The sequence below is a fragment of the Megalobrama amblycephala genome, linkage group LG5 (assembly GCF_018812025.1).
Source record: "Megalobrama amblycephala isolate DHTTF-2021 linkage group LG5, ASM1881202v1, whole genome shotgun sequence".
Classification (NCBI taxonomy): domain Eukaryota; kingdom Metazoa; phylum Chordata; class Actinopteri; order Cypriniformes; family Xenocyprididae; genus Megalobrama; species Megalobrama amblycephala.
The window spans coordinates 41,347,061-41,363,702 of record NC_063048.1 but is presented as its reverse complement, the minus strand read 5'-3'; the positions used below and the strand labels follow the sequence as shown (position 1 = coordinate 41,363,702).

General features: G+C 36.8%; 2 protein-coding genes across 5 annotated transcripts in view; one reads left to right on the top strand and one right to left on the bottom strand.

Moving 5' to 3' along the window:
- The window catches only part of dglucy (D-glutamate cyclase), a 30,490-nt gene extending 26,543 nt beyond the window's left edge, over positions 1-3,947 (top strand). For all 4 annotated transcript variants that reach the window (XM_048192338.1, XM_048192336.1, XM_048192337.1 and 1 more), the window contains exons 12-13: positions 889-1,043; positions 3,534-3,947. In XM_048192338.1, the coding sequence (XP_048048295.1) occupies positions 889-1,043; positions 3,534-3,677 (299 nt within the window). In that variant the 3' untranslated portion in view covers positions 3,678-3,947. The remainder of the gene's footprint in view (positions 1-888; positions 1,044-3,533) is intronic.
- Positions 3,948-6,862: 2,915 nt separating this feature from the next.
- On the bottom strand, positions 6,863-16,273 carry LOC125269381 (ovarian cancer G-protein coupled receptor 1). Its single transcript, XM_048192330.1, has 2 exons — positions 15,891-16,273; positions 6,863-10,694 (listed from the first exon to the last, which is right to left on the bottom strand). Exon 2 carries the CDS (start codon positions 10,600-10,602, stop codon positions 9,565-9,567), a length of 1,038 nt encoding a protein of 345 aa, XP_048048287.1. The 5' UTR covers positions 10,603-10,694; positions 15,891-16,273; the 3' UTR covers positions 6,863-9,564.
- Positions 16,274-16,642: the final 369 nt, after the last annotated feature.

Sequence of the window (16,642 nt, the reverse complement as noted above, 5' to 3'; positions counted from 1 at the left end):
TGTAGTTCATTCATGGTAAATGTTTGTAAGGGTCGTGATTTTGGGATTTAAAAGTCTTCTATCTTCATTCATGGCACTTTTCTCCTGTTTTCCTCATCAGTCTTGTTGGGAATGTTGAGGCTGTTTCATCCAAAACTAGTTTAATCATCGAGTGATTTGTAGTTTGTAAACGAGAGGTGTGTGTCGAAGCTTTCGTTCCGTTATCCACTCGGTCGTGCTGCGTAGTTCAAAGTAAACTAGTGAAACGCATGAAAACAGCACTGTTTGTTGTGTATTTGTTGTTACTGACCGAGAAACAACTACAGATGATTCAGTGACAGCGGTCCGAACGAATCCAAATCGCTTCAGACCGTTATGCAAGCTCATTTTGCCAATTCCCGGAAAAGAAAGAAATGAGACAAAAGAATGATTATTTATGATTGATCGGTATCGCTGGTTCATTCGACAGAAATACGGAACATGCATAACTGCTGAAATATTCGCACGGAAAACGTTTCTCTGGTTAGTCGGAGGAGTGTGCGGAGGAGTAACCAAATTTAGCCGAACCGCCAGGAAAAAAGGAGGAGGGAGTTTGGGGTGCCGTGGGCCGGATGAAGACGATTGCCGGGCCGGATTTGGCCCACGGGCCGCCAGTTGAGGAGCCCTGGCATAAAACATGACATTAAAGACCTTTTATGTTATTATGAGAAGTTTAAATATATGTTTGGGCCACCTCAGTCTAGTTAATAAATGGAAAGCAGTGAAATCCATTTGTGGCGGTCAATGTTAATATTGTGGCGAGCCGCCACAAATAAATCAATGTATGGGAAACACAACCACAGGGATGGAGTACCAGTACCATGAACAATCTTTTCCTTGCATAACTAATGTCCACTTCCTGTGTTGTAGGAGTGTCCAACTGGGGTGGCTATGCTGTCGCCTGTGCGCTGTATGTTCTGAGTCTTTGTCCGATACACTGGCGGTACCTCCAGAGAGGTTTGGGTTTGTCGCCCACACCTGATCAGCAGAGCCTGTGGTCTGCCTGCCTCCCCACCATTGCCAAGGTAACAGTATTCTCAAAAATAAATGATGATGGCTGATGATTACAGTGGATAAGTTCTAATCTGAGATTACATCAATTCTGTCCCCGCCAGCGAGTGAGTGGTTTGTGTTTGTAGCTCCGTATAGCTTTGTTTTGGATCTGTATTTACTATCATTCTGTGTTGTGTATATATTGCTAAATATAACTTAATCATCACTATATATCCAGTATTGTCCTATAACATAATCTGATATCTAGGGCTGGGTATCGACACAATTTTCACAATTCGATTCGATTACTATTCACATTCTTTTGATTCGATTACAATTTCGATTCGATTATTTTGGATGTAGTATTTCAGTTTCAGTACATGGCAAATTTTTTAGAGGAAAAAATCTAAACTAATGCTGTAAACTACACATGGGAGTCAGTTGGTACTACTATAATAATATTGAAGGTTAAATTAACTTATTTATATTAATTACACTCAATGATGTTTTTATTATAAATAAAGTTTAGAATTACTTTTTTTTTTTTTTTTTTTTTTTTTTTTTTTTTTAAATATAAACATGTAATTGGAGCAGAAATATGATTATTTAAATCACGGCTGTCATAACTGATTTATTGAAACATGCATTAAATACATAACATTAAAAATTATAATGAATATGTAACGGTGCATAGCTATATTTATCAGAATGCTGCTTTCCAGAGTTCATTTATCTAGTTGACTAATGAGTTTATAGTCACTGAATATGTTTTTCTGAGGTAAATGTGATGTTACGTGACATTGTTTACAAGCTGTTTTATTGACATCTTTCTGAGGTTGAAACACTGAGTGATTACACGAGACATGATACGGATGTTTATTATTCAGATGTTTATTCATGTTTATTTTGCGCTGTAACTGGTATTAAAGTGGAGGAGAGGATGTTCACGTTGCCGCTTCTCTGAGGCGCTACAGCGATCTGTCACGCCACATTAAATGGCGCCAAAACGGTATTTATTTTTTGAATCTCATAATAAGATGGACGTCATTTGAAATCTGAGACATTGCTTCATATCAAAAGTAACAAAGCACAAAGATTATTGCGATTTATTGGATGGGAGGCGGTACATATTCTGTGCATTCATCAACTTAAAAACTGACTAGGCTAATCGATTCTTGGGATTTAAGGATCGATATCGGTTTCTTAAAAATGAGAATTGATTAAAATTGAGAAATCAACATTTTGACATTGCTACTGACATTGCTAGCTTTTAATCTAAACCGCTTTCACAGCACGTTAGCATTTCACTAGCCTGTTAACTTGTCATTCGTGCTTACCGTCTTTTTTTTCTCTCATGCTCCATTTTTTACAAATCCATCAAATAACTGTGGTAAGCCAGAATTCGTTAACAAACATGGTGAGTCATGGTGGCATCTGCCACTTCCCGCCACATTTAGCGTAGCCTTATCTGTCCGCGGTGAGGGTTTCACATGTGATAAATGCAGGGAAATAGTTAGGCTGACAGAAGTTTTCAGAATTAGACACGCATCCAAACTTAATTAAGGATAGTAAGAATGCATGGGCTCTAGATACTACTTTGGATGCGACTAGCTTAGCGATTCCCATACATTTGTTCGGTTCTGGTTGCAGGGCATCTGGGCGACTGTGAGACGGCATAGTCACGGGACAAAACACCACTGTTCCATTCCGGTAAAAAACATTAAACGGTTTCTTCCCACTCAGTGATACACCCACTGAGAAACCCGTTATTAGCGAGTCTACAGTACAGAATGTGAAACTAGAGACACCATAGTCACATATTTGCCAGAGCGCCTGACATCAAAGCAAAACTTTCATGACCCCAGGATATTTTGTTGTATGAATATCTGGACATGCAATATATCAAAGAAAAGAACAGAGCCTCTGTTTTTAAACACGTAATAGCGCCCCCTATTGTATAACGGTGAAAACATGTAAAGTTGGAAAATTCCGTTACTGGCGGGGAATGAGTTAAAACATCTATTCTACTCAAAAAACAAAAACAAAGTGTTTTGTTGCAGAATGAGGGTTTCTGCACTGCAAGGGTTTATGCATGTCTCACCTCATTATATCACCTCGTACTCTTAGTTTTTGTATCCCATTTTGTTTTCAACGGAAATCCACTGTTATAAAACTTGCAGGCACATCGCATTGCTGCTTCCAGTCAACACTGGCCATTTTTACATTTGCGGTGAACTTCAGAACCTCTGAAGAGACCACTTCAGAACCTCTGCCAGTATACCGTATAATTATCACGGCCACAATCCAGCCCATTAACCCTGTATTCACATTCCTTCCTGTTCGCCTAAATATTTTCTGAGTCTATCGTGTTTTTCTCCTCAGTGGCTGTTAGGGATTGACATTTTAATAACGTTTTTCCTGTTTTAAAATTCCCACTCCCACATGTAGCTTAAAATAAGACCATCACCACTGAATGCATTACTGAAGTCATGTCTTGACGTGGTTCTTCTATTTGAAAACAGGAGGAAGATATGCTCCACATTTTGGTGAAATATGGCGTCCGCAGTGGTAAAACGGCAAACCTGGGACTGGAGGTGGACGGATTGACCTTTCACCCATACCATTCTGACATCATACAGCGTCTTAGACATCTCACTCTTGCCTAATGTCATTGTGGTAGTAGTCTACATTATGGACACATCGCATAGCCACAGGAACAAGAAACTGATCTGTGACCCATGTCTACTATTCTCACACTTTCTCACAGATGAATACAAGAATGTAATAGAAATAGCTGCCATGGTAACACTTTTGTTGTTTCTTATATAAAGACAATATGAAAGTGTTTCATTTTTGTGTTCTCACCTTACAAAACAATCTGTTGCTTCTCACTGTAAAAAAAATTCTTGCTGTAGGAAATAAATTATTTAAAAGAATGAATAAACAGTTGTTTTTCAGATATTACAAATATCCTAACCACCATATGCAACACGTTCCTACTGAATATATTCAGTCAACAATATTTTTCAAAGCTGCACCATGGAAGAATTTGGGTTTAAAAATTAATAAAATTATATTATTAACTGAGAAAACCATGTAAAAAAAAAAAAAAAAAAAAAAAAAAAAAAAATATATATATATATATATATATATATATATATATATATATATATATATATATATATATATATATATATATATCAGTACAGTCCAAAAGTTTGGAACCACTAAGATTTTTAATGTTTTTAAAAGAAGTTTCGTCTGCTCACCAAGGCTACATTTATTTAATTAAAAATACAGTAAAAACAGTAATATTGTGAAATATTATTACAATTTAAAATAACTGTGTACTATTTAAATATATTTGACAAAGTAATTTATTCCTGTGATGCAAAGCTGAATTTTCAGCATCTTTACTCCAGTCTTCAGTGTCACATGATCCTTCAGAAATCATTCTAATATGCTGATTTGCTGCTCAATAAACATTTATGATTATTTTCAATGTTGAAAACAGTTGTGTACTTTTTTTTTTAGGATTCCTTGATGAATAGAAAGTTCAAAAGAACAGCATTTATCTGAAATACAAAGCTTCTGTAGCATTATACACTACCGTTCAAAAGTTTGGGGTCAGTAAGAATTTTTATTTTTATTTTTTTGAAAAGAAATTAAAGAAATGAATACTTTTATTCAGCAAGGATGCATTAAATCAATCAAAAGTGGCAGTGAAGACATTTATAATGTTACAAACGATTAGATTTCAGATAAACACTGTTCTTTTGAACTTTCTATTAATCAAATAATCCTGAAAAAAAATATTGTACACAAATATTTTGTACAATTGTACACATTAAATGTTTCTTGAGCAGCAGATCAGCATATTAGAATGATTTCTGAAGGATCATGTGACACTGAAGACTGGAGTAAAGATGCTGAAAATTCAGCTTTGCATCACAGGAATAAATTACTTTGTCAAATATATTTAAATAGTACACAGTTATTTTAAATTGTAATAATATTTCACAATATTACTGTTTTTACTGTATTTTTAATTAAATAAATGTAGCCTTGGTGAGCAGACGAAACTTCTTTTAAAAACATTAAAAATCTTAGTGGTTCCAAACTTTTGGACTGTACTGTGTATGTATGTATCCCGATTCACTATGGTCCAATCAGCGTCGAGTCATGCTCTGTGGAGCACCGCCTCTTTTTGGGCGATTTCACTCTGGCCGAAATTTGGGGAGATTACTCCGAGTGAAGCAAACCGAGTGTTTATTTACACTAATTGCAAATAGCGTCCTTTATTGGCAAAAGCTATTTACACTAGCTAGAAAATCATATTTTCTTAGCGATATTAGCAATAGTAGCAATTTTCACTTTCAAATAGCCGCTGCCATGATAAAATATTGAAGCTGCAGGGTCGGATTTCGCGGGAAAACACCAGCTTTCCGTCATGTCTGTGAATACAGAAAAAAAGTCCGGCTAAAGAATCCTGTGTGGCTTATAATTACAATAATGTTATGTTGCATTATAACTAGCTCGCGTTGAACGGCAGCCTTCTGGAGAATCGCCCATTGTCAAAACACTGTCAAAGATGGTAAGTGAACCCCTGTCAGAACGAAATACGAACCAAATCACAGCGGCAGATATGATAAATTAGTCTAGTAGTACTTGCTCAGATTACATTTTATCTGATATATTTTGTTGATCATTCTTCTTGCTATTATTAGTTCGTAGCGTGACAGATCCGCTCTCAAATGGCGATCACTCAATCCGTTTGATTCATCCAATACATGCAATTTTATTTTTAACCACAGATGGCGATAGAGGCCAGTAGTGCAGCTTTGATTAAAAAGAATGAACAAGCCTATTGGGCTACATTCTTGGGTGGTAACTTGTTAATGTGATAGGTATTTGATGCATACCATGGGACATAAATTATTATACAAAAATATTTGTTGTGCTCTAAGGAACTTTAAAAAAGTCCCACAGTGTTACAACTTCTATCATGTATCAGAGAGTACAAGCAGCTGTTTTAGTTCAGATCTGTGTTACATAACACATTCATGTTATTTGGAAATTTGTATATTATCACAGATCTTTTTAGAGATGAGTCTTTCCTCCTTCCAAGGTTCAACCAAAATCAACATTGGAGAAGATCATCCCAAAACCCTTAATCATAAAGTAAAATAAACGCCAGACTTTTAATTAGTATGGCTCTGGTTACACCTGAAAGTATTAAACTTTTCTCAGGGACTAGAGAAGCATGAAAATAAAATAAATAGGCCCATCCCTCAATTTTGTTAAAAAATGGTGCTGGATGCGTTTTAGTGGGAATATGACTTCATACAAATGAATCAGAGCTGTATTTAAGCTTCTGTTTATGCACCTTTGTTTAATGTCACAGTTCTGCTTCCAACCAGTAAAATAATCAAAACCAATGAAAGACAGCCAAAAAGGATCATAACTAAACAAACACAACAAGTATTTGATGAAAGCATTTCTCTGAACCAAAGATGAGACATTTTTAATGGAGCGTTAATTTCGGTCTCCTGTTTCAGATAAAGGCATGGTTCAACCGTTTATTCCTTGTTTTTGCTCTTCATATGGGACATACGTTTTCCTCTTTTATAATATTCAACCATTGAGGGAAAATAAGACACCTTTTTTTGGGGCATATTCTTTTACCATTTGTCTATGTAGCATGTTAGATGGCTGCATAGCTACTGTATTTGTAAAAACTGTATTTGTGAAAACTTGAAAATTGTAATCAAGTTTTTGCATATATGTCTTTTTTTCCTTTTTTTTTTTGGTAAAAAGTCCATATTTTATACATTTTACTGAGAATAACAAGTCAAACAAAACCAAAATTTATTGATCAGACATCCTGTCTTCAAAAAAAAAAAAAAAAAGTCAGGTTTTTGTACCCATAATTAAATATAATTTCTCTGTACTTTTTTACACCCCTGCTATCCAGCAGAGCATCATTTCTGTCTCCATGTACTGTGTAACAATACAATCATTGCCAGTGATTTGTGCACCACAAACAATAAACAGAGTATAAAAACCAATAATAAAAATCTCATAAATGAAACTGAACAGCAGTCACTATGTGAAATCATGAAATAACCTGAATACAATCTTGATTTGGTTACATATAATACAAACATACAAACTGCATGCATGTTGAGTTTTCACTGTAAACATAGTTTGAGTGAGCAAAAGAACACTTCCACGTCTGTTGTGTCAGTTCAGGTCACCTCCATCTTAAAAATGTAAACACGGCAACAAACACTCATCACCTTTATTTAACACCATAGTTTGAGCAAACAAAAGATCCATGAGTTCTGGAAGCAACTATCATTTGCTTCTTCCTCATCTTTTTTCCCAGGATGTGATATCACAGTGGGAAGCTGTCCAGATTGTCTATTTGGGGGGTGGCCGACCCTTCACACCCGTGAACCTTCTTGTGCTTGTTAACTGTCTGTGTGCTCCATGTCTTACCATGAAAAAGCTGAGCAGGTGACAAAGATAAGGCATCATTGCTTTGCTTTTTTTTAAAGGAAAAGTTCATTCTGTCATCATTTACTGATGTTCTAAATCGGTATGTCATTCATTCTATGATGGAACACAGAATTTCATGCTGTTCTTTTCCATTAAATGAGAACATACAGTGACCAGAACTGTTAAGCTTCAAAAAAAAAAAAAAAAAAAAAGTATCGTCACACTGGTCCATGAAACTTGTGCACTATATTCCAACCACAATTAAAATCATATTTACTAATAAAATTTCCCTCCCTATCTCTCAAATCACAGTAAGCAAGCATACATTTGCATCAAAATTTCTCTTTTTACAATTCTTGGAAGGAAGACAGCCATATGGGTTTGTAATGGTATTAGTTTGAGTAAATGATGAGAGAGTTAAACTATTGAAGACCATGAAGGTTTTTTCCCCTCATACCAACAGTCTAAATATTACTGGAAACTGAAACCTATGAGGGTTGAAAGCAGGTAAATGGCTTAATCTTGGACACAATGTTTAATCACTACATGCAAATGTAGCTAAAGGGACTTGGAACAGTACATTAAAATAGTAAAGTTTAAAATCATTGGTTCCTGAAACCACAAATGTCAACCACTGGTGACCCAGACAGGAACATAGTGTGGCCCAGATCCGGATCTGGGCCGACACTATGTTGCTGTCAGGGCGATTATCAAGGTAGCAATCCCTGAGAATTAAACTAAAATGTTAGCTTACCAAGACCATGAAATACTGCAATATGGCTAAAACAGAAGGATAATGTTTTAACCAATGTAAAACAACTGTACATTGACTGTATGTGACCGTACATCTTCCACCGAAATTACCCGGAACAATTTGTCCCAGGAACTTTTTTCCCCCCAGACATGTTGATGTCTGTGTTTCCATTGCGGTCTAAGGTGATGATACACATTGAGCAATGTTGCCGGGCAATTTTGCCGAGCGATATTGCTTGTGCACTTTCACATTGAGAATGAGCATCAAATTTCTATCTGGATACTTTAGATCGAAATTTGTTGTCCATTCTCAATGGAAAAGTGCTCAAGCAATATCGCTCTGCAAAGTTGCCCCGTGTATCATCACCATAAAGTACCATGAAGATTAAGTCCGGTGACGTAGGACTGCGCAAGACTTTCCGGTTCCCGCTAGATTTTGTCCTCCACATATAAGCTTAATAAAGCCTGAACCTCATCTCCATCTGTCGTATTTTTTAAAACTCCTTTGTTGATTCAAGTAGCAAACAACTTTGACCCCGTATTTACACTGCACGTGTCTGCGGCGCATTATGGCTCCGGTGAGATTTTGTTCCAAACTCTACAGGACAGTGACCCTCCAGGACGGAGTTTGGACACCTCTGCTCTACGGGGTGTCAACTCACACCAGGAGCAGGATCTCATGTCGTCAAACTTTTGGCCTCCTAGTGATGAAATATATGAGCGGGAGTCTACACAGGGTGATTATTTTTAACTTTATTTTGTATTTGAACTGCGTGGCTGAGAAGCGGCGTCTGTCAGAAATAGACTTGCCGCCTATCTGTAGCTTCCGGGACACTTCTGAAACATGCAAGGCTGGTATAAACACAAGCATTGACTTGAGTGGCCGCGATGACCTTCGGTGGCCCTGTCAGAGCCGTAACGTGCCGCAGACGTGTGTAGTGTAAATCCGGCTTTACTGCACGCACCGCAACAGACTTTTGAAAATGGTAGTTGAAATAAAACGCTGCGTGGAGTCAACCAATCAAAATGCTGCATGAACTCAACCAATCAGCATGTTCAGCGCCCAAGTCCCACCCCCGAAAGTTCCTGAACTTTGAAAAAGTACTACCTCGTGAGCAGGGACTTTCTGAGGGGAATATTTTTAGTCAAGTACTACCCCAAAGTCCCTAGTTCCTGGGGAAAGTTCCTGCGTTGGAAACGCAGCTTATGATGCTTTCATATGTTCCTTCTGTCCACTGAAGAGCCTGTAGCTAAGCTGTATGATGTCTATTGTATAGATAATTAATAGAACAAATAAGTTCAAACTTCAGTTTTGACCTGCTGCATGAGTGTCACCACTGTCGTGCCTGTACCGTTTTCATTGGTGACCGCCATCTCAGTGGAGTGCGTGTTGAACCTTCCATGACTTTTTGAGCAACAGCAGAAAACCCGAGTGCAAGTATCCTGAGCCTTCTGGATGCCCTTTTGTGCACTTTCACTGATAAAACAGTAAAGCGCGGGGTCTGCCACACAGTTAAAGCTAGTAAGCAGCAGGGAGAAATGGTAGTAATTGAAAATGTTCTCGATGAAAGCGCAGTCCCGCTCTAATAGCGTGCGCACCAGCAGGAAGACATGGTACGGCGAGAAGCACACCAGGAAGATGACAATGGTGCTGGTCACCAGGTACTTGATGCGTGTTTTCTGGGCAGTCTGCGTGCCTGCACTCTTGTCCACTGCTCGGAGGACTCGAAAGTACGACAATGAGAGGATTCCTAAAGGGAACAGGAAGCCTATGTAAAAACGGTAGTAGTTTATTGGATACTCCCATGTCTTCATGGGATAGTGCTCAAAGCACACAGATTGGTTGTGCTTGTCCTTGCTGAGCTCCTTATGCCGGAAAAACACCACTCCTACGGCAAGCTCTTTGAGCCAGACCACCGTACTGACCAGCGCTGCAGCTCGCACCGTCCGGAAAGAGGAGAAGCGGAAGGGGTAGACCACTGCAAGGTAGCGGTCAATGGAGATACAACACAGAAAACCAATGCTGACATAGATGTTCTCGTAGAGCAGGAAACCACACAGCTGACAGAGCCACTCCGAGCCGCTCCAGTCGTCCCCCTGGAAAATATACTGGAGCCAGAGAGGCAAGGAGGCCAGGTACAGCAGATCCGATATGGTCAGGTTTAACAAGTAGACCCCCAGCTCATTGCGGGCTTTTAGTTGCAGCCAGGCATGGTAGAGAGAGAAAACATTGGCGGGAAGACCCACTAGCAGGACTAGGATGTACGCACCCGAAAACAGGTACTGGTGAATCTCGTGGCTTATAGTGCAGTTGATTTGCTCCTCAGACATGTTCATAATTCCAACCTCATGTTCGCAGAGTCTTACTCAATGAGTGTAGGACGTTCGTAATCGACAGAGGTCTCCAAATATCATTCCATGAATGAACTCTATAGGAAGCAAACAAAACATTGTCAAGTGATTAGCATGTCCGAATACCAACACAGTATTCATACAACCCGGATTACAGCTTTCAGAGATTTTGATGGAAGTATCAGATGGCATGGGAAAGGAGTCGTTATGTTCGTAAATGGCAGGAAACGTTGTTACATTACAATGCCAACATGGCAGATTCAGTATGTCCAGTTTGTATTCCCTTACAAAGAAATTAGTATACTTCAAGTTCATTTTATTAAGCATACTTAAATAATGTTCAAGTATTTTAAGTATACTTTATATAGTAAGTATACTAAATATCAATGTACTAGTAGTATACTTGTAAGTGTACTATTTCAATACTAGTGACTAAATTGGCCCACTTTTTAGTGTATAGAAGTATACTTGTAAGTGTAACAATAGTAAACTTTGAGGGTAACACTTTAGTATGGGAAACAATTCCCACTTTTAACAAGTTGTTTATTAGCTTGCATATTGGCTGTTTATAAGCATTTATAAAGTGCATATTAATGCCTTATTCTGCATGACCATATTCCACATCCCTTAATCCTACCCAATACCTAAACTTAACAACTACCTTACTAACTATTAATAAGTTGTAAATAAGGAGTTTATTGAGGCAAAAGTCGTAGTTAATAGTGAATATGCGTTCCCCATACTTAAGTGTTACCACTTTGAGTACAAGTAACTAGTTTACATCTATAAACTACATTAAACTACATACTACAAGTGACTTATAGATATACTGATAGTTTACTAGTTAAATACTTGTAGCACTTTTTTTAGTTTATGAAAGTACACTTTGAAGTATACTCTTAGTAAACTGCTAGTTTAGTAGTTCTGTAACTCCTCCTGGGTCGTCATTTGGTAACATTTGGCAGTTTTGATTTATATGCTGTTTAATATCTGATTGCATTGGATTACATGTGTGTAAGCAATGCTTCTATCGATTGTTTCTGCTTCTTCTTCGGCTGTGAACGGGAGATTCTGTACTCTTTCAGAAGATGTGTAATAGCACCCTCTACCTTATAACGGTGAAAACATGGATTGGCGGAAAATTCCGTCAATGGTGGTTAAGTAGTTTTTAAGTAAATTCTTATGGTAACTACCATATGTATATATATATATAATCAATATTTTCAAACATGCCAAAATATGTAAGTTTATAAGAAAAATTATTTAAGCTACTAAATCAAAACTAAAATACACACAACTACAAGCCAAGTATACTTTTAATACTTTTAAGAGTTTGAGTAGAAGTACAGGCCAGACTTAGACTTTTCTGTAAGTATGAGTCAAATATACTTGTGTATTTTTAAGTATACTTCTGAGAAGTACATAAAAAGTAGACTGAAAGTATGGTTTCTTATTTTAATTTACAAGTATACAAATAGCACACTTAAATAGACTTATTTTTTTGTAAGCGTTCACACTACACACATGCATAGTTATAGAACATACTTTATGTTCAACATATGCAGAACATACTCTGACAGTTCTACATTTTAAATGCACTGTGGGTCTTTCACATATATTTGCGTTTCCGTCGCAATCCATTTATTGATAGTGTGATGCATTGTGTTGTATTGAATTGTATCATATGCATCGCATTGTGTATTGTATCGTGAGATAGTTAGTGATACCTAGTCAAAGTGTTGGAGGAGTAGACACAAAAAAAAAAAAAAAAAAAAAAATGGGAAAAATCACAATGCTCCAAATAACAGTCCTGCAAGAGCCTTAAAACTTGTAAATGAGTTACACAAAATGTGTTTTAGTTAACACAAGCTTCACATTTTAATCTATGAGAGACAATACATCGGTTTTCGAAGAGTTTCTTGAAAAGGCAAGCCTGTCGTTAAGAGAACCAGACTGATGCTAACTTCTGAATTACGTTATTCCTGCAGCACTCTATAGGAAAGATACACATTAATACTCTTTTTTGGTCAATTTCAGCTAAAGAAGCCAATTTTATGACCATTGTTGTAAGATTTGATTGCTTACGGTACTTGACATACTTGTCAAAATGATTTGGGTTTCTCTCAGCTTTCTGCATGCTTAGAAAATAGCTGCCTGAGGATGTTATCAAGATGGCTGCTGACTCGTGCCGAGAGACAAAGGGTTTGTGTGTGGTTTTGTGTGTGGGCTGCGTCCTTCAAAGTCTAAACTATTCTAAACATACAGGAAGAGATATTATTACGTTGAAGGAAGTGTAAAAAAAAAAAAAAAAAAACTCCTCTTGAAACCACTATTGAATTCAGAAAGAATTCAGCTGTACAGTCATTTGCACTGACTTTGACGTCAGCATATGTATTTTCTTTAACGATCAGTGCAAAATGCAACCATCTTGAACATCTTGTGTATTAAATCCCGTCACATTATTGATTTGAGTAATATAAGTTGCGCTTTTCAAACTGACCGTGACCCATTTCGCAGAATGTCTAGCTGATGAAAGGATGTCAGATATATTGGGAATGAGACCTTGGCTGCAGTGACTACTGTGGAACACAACATATAACCGATGAATGAACCAGCGTGAAAAACATGTTTCATCACCAATCCATTAAATGCTCAAGAATGTGTCCCTGCATCTGAGTCATACATGACACCTTCAGTAACACTGCTCAGACTGTGATGCACGACATCTGTGCAGGTACAACAATAAAACCTAGAGCTTTTTTTTTTCAGTAGAATTGTTCCTTCGCATTTTGTATTTTATATATTGAGCCAGCTTCAACATAAACCTTAGAGACTTGACATTTTGACAAGTAGGTCTGGTGCAGTGAATGCACCATTGAGCTGTATTCCTCTATTAAATTTTGATGAAGTCATATATATGATAATAATAGAAACGAGCATTTCATTTCTTCAGTATAAAATGGCAGTACAAGAGAGGTAATGTGTTTTACCATGGGTAAGTGGCATAACACCTTGGGTCAATAGTCCAATAAATACATTAATCATTACTAATTAGAGCAGACATTTTTCAGCCAAGCTGGTGGTTGCTGTGCAACACAGAATTCAATTGAAGAGTGGTCACAGATGTGCATCTATCTCCAGGGGTTTCAAACGTGACATCCATTTTGAATTCAAAGTCAATTACCTGTTTTAGATGGTCCCTTTAGACATTCTGTTGACTAATGACGTCGAACCTACATGTCAACTAACTCTCATTACATTGCCTGCTTAAAGGGATAGTTCACCCTAAAATTCTGTCATTATTTACTTACCCTTATGTCGTTCCACACCTGTATAAGTTTCTTTCTTCTTGAACACAAAAGAATATATTTTGAAGGATGTCATTAACCAGACAGTTGACGGTAACCATTGACTTCCACAGTTTTTTTTTTCTTACTATGGATGTCAACGGCTGTCGTCAACTGTTTGATTACCAACATTCTTTAAAATATCTTCTTTTGTGTTCAACAGAAGAAAGAAACTCATACAGGTTTGGAACAATGTGAGTAAATGATGATAAAATTGTTGTTTTTAGGTGAACTATCCATTTAATATTTGCTAACTCTTTGTTTTTATGGTTCCCCAACAGACATTCTATTGACTTTAAGTACACTCAAAAAAAAAAAAAAAAAAAAAAAAAAAAAAAATGCTGGGTTGAAAACAACACAAGTTGGGTTGAAAATGGACAAACCCAGCAATTGGTTTGTTTTAATCCAGCAGTTGGGTAAATGTTTGCCCAACCTGCTGGGTAGTTTTATTTAACTCAACTATTGTTTAAAAATTACTATATTGCTTGCTTAAAATGAACCCAAAATAGGTTGGAAATGAACATTTATTAATAATAAACAATAACATTTATTAAATTGCTTATTAATAAATGTTCACCTTTTGATTATTATTGTTGCCTCTAGTAATTATGTGTTTGATTTTTAATTTCCAACCTATTTTAGGTTCATTTTAAGACAGACATATAGTCATTTTTAAACAATCGTTGAGTTAAATAGAACTGCCGAGCACGTTGGGCAATCATTTAACCCAATCACTGGATTTGTCCATTTTTAAACCCAACTTAACCCAGCATTTTTTAGAGTGTAACAGTGGCAAAAAGTTTATGCAACTAGCTGTCACACATGAGGAAGTTCTTAAATCAAAAATCCAATTGCACAAAGATGGTTTTGCATGTTTTTTTGTTTTCTTTTCAAAGAGCTATCAATTATTTTAAATTAGACTTTTTTTTTTTTTTTTTTTAATTGTGCCCTCCGAACTACAATATCTGTATGTGTGTATATATATATATATATAGAGAGAGAGAGAGAGAGAGAGAGAGGGAGAGGATGTATAGGTCTATTTTCTGTCATTTAATTATGAAAGCAGAACTGAGAACGTTTAGCCTAATTAATGTTGAGCAGAATGTCGAACATAAACCCAATAACCCTAAATCAGACTCTGAAAGATCTCTTTATGCTGACACGCTTGTTTGAATCGGTCCTAAAGTCATGTAATCCCACTGGTAGCGTGTGTCTGACATATAACACGTTATAAGAAAACAACTGCAATATATTTACTAAGCTACATGTAATATTCGTGTTTGTTATCATTCTAGTATTGCTCTGTTTCGCGCTGTCTTGTTGCACCATCTGAAGTAGACAACTGACTGACTCACATTTCAAACACTGCTTCAACATGTGCTTCATTAAAATGCATTTATTCCTATTACCATTCTCCCCACAATTGCATGATAGTTAGTATCTGACTAGTTTTACATTTGTGAGAACTAAAACCTTTTTCGGACTTGAACCCTAAACCATGTTCATTTGTAATATTCATTCGTAGCACAGCTTTATACGTAAATGTAAATAATTTCACAGACCTGTTGGTCATTCACATGTGGTTGAGACGAAACGATCGGACTCATAGCCTACCGCCTATATATATATATATGTTCATTTATTGTAAAATCGCATTGCATGTGGCAAGCTGTGAAATATTAAACAGCAGCATTTATCTTTTACTAGATTACTACACAAGTCGCGTGATATTCTCAAGCAAAAACACCACAATTATTCTTACTATATAATACATTTTATGTGGGGTCTTATTAAAAAAGTCAAATAAATGTTCATCTTTCCTGCTTTTTTAACAGAATGCCCAGTTTTCGCCTACTGGCAACAATTACTGTATTAGTCTATAGTATTTGTCTTAGGGTGAGTGAGTGTATCAGATAAGTGCATTACCTTCAGATTGCTGATTTTATTCCACTGGACGAATGTGAAGATCCTCAAGTTCAGCAGCTCCAGACTGTCTGACAGAGTGTCTATTTTTATTCGTTTACTCGCAGAAGTGAACATTTTTACAGAGATAAGATCTCACGCGTGTTCAGGGGGTGTCGCCTCGGAAAAACAGAAAGGAAAAGAAAAGAAAAAAAAACTATTGCGTCAACAATTTTAGGCGATGATGCACGTAATTACTCAAAGTCATCCCTGAAGTGTATTCCCCAGAAACAGGATGTGTTTCATATAGTGAACCTGTCTGCACAGAGCATGTTTGGTCATGTAACTCCGAGTCAGCTCAACCGAATGTGTGTTAAACTCTCATGTCCAAAGTGCTGTTTATGTAGGCAGCTCCTTAGGATGACAGCCTCATTATCCCTCTACTTGTTGGGAATAACGGTAATGTATTTATGTAATATATGCATAAGGGAAATCTAAGGTTTTCTCAATGGGATTGTTCTCAATGGCAAAGGAAAACACCTTAAATGCGTTTGGCACTGTATTCCAGTGGAGGAAATGGCCAAGATTCACTGGTATAAACCATAGATGTTTAAAAATATCAGGCTATTAAAACAGATGGAGGCTATGTGGATAAAATATGAAAATCCTCTACATTTTAAACTTGAACTCCTGGTGCATTCAAAATGCATTCAATATTCATATTCATGCATTTTATTCATGTTTTATGTTAATCATTTATGGTTTGTGATTTATCA

What these genes read in the sequence shown, in the direction of transcription:
- LOC125269381 (XM_048192330.1), bottom strand. Translation starts at nt 10,602, where the DNA reads ATGAACATGTCTGAGGAGCAAATCAACTGCACTATAAGCCACGAGATT.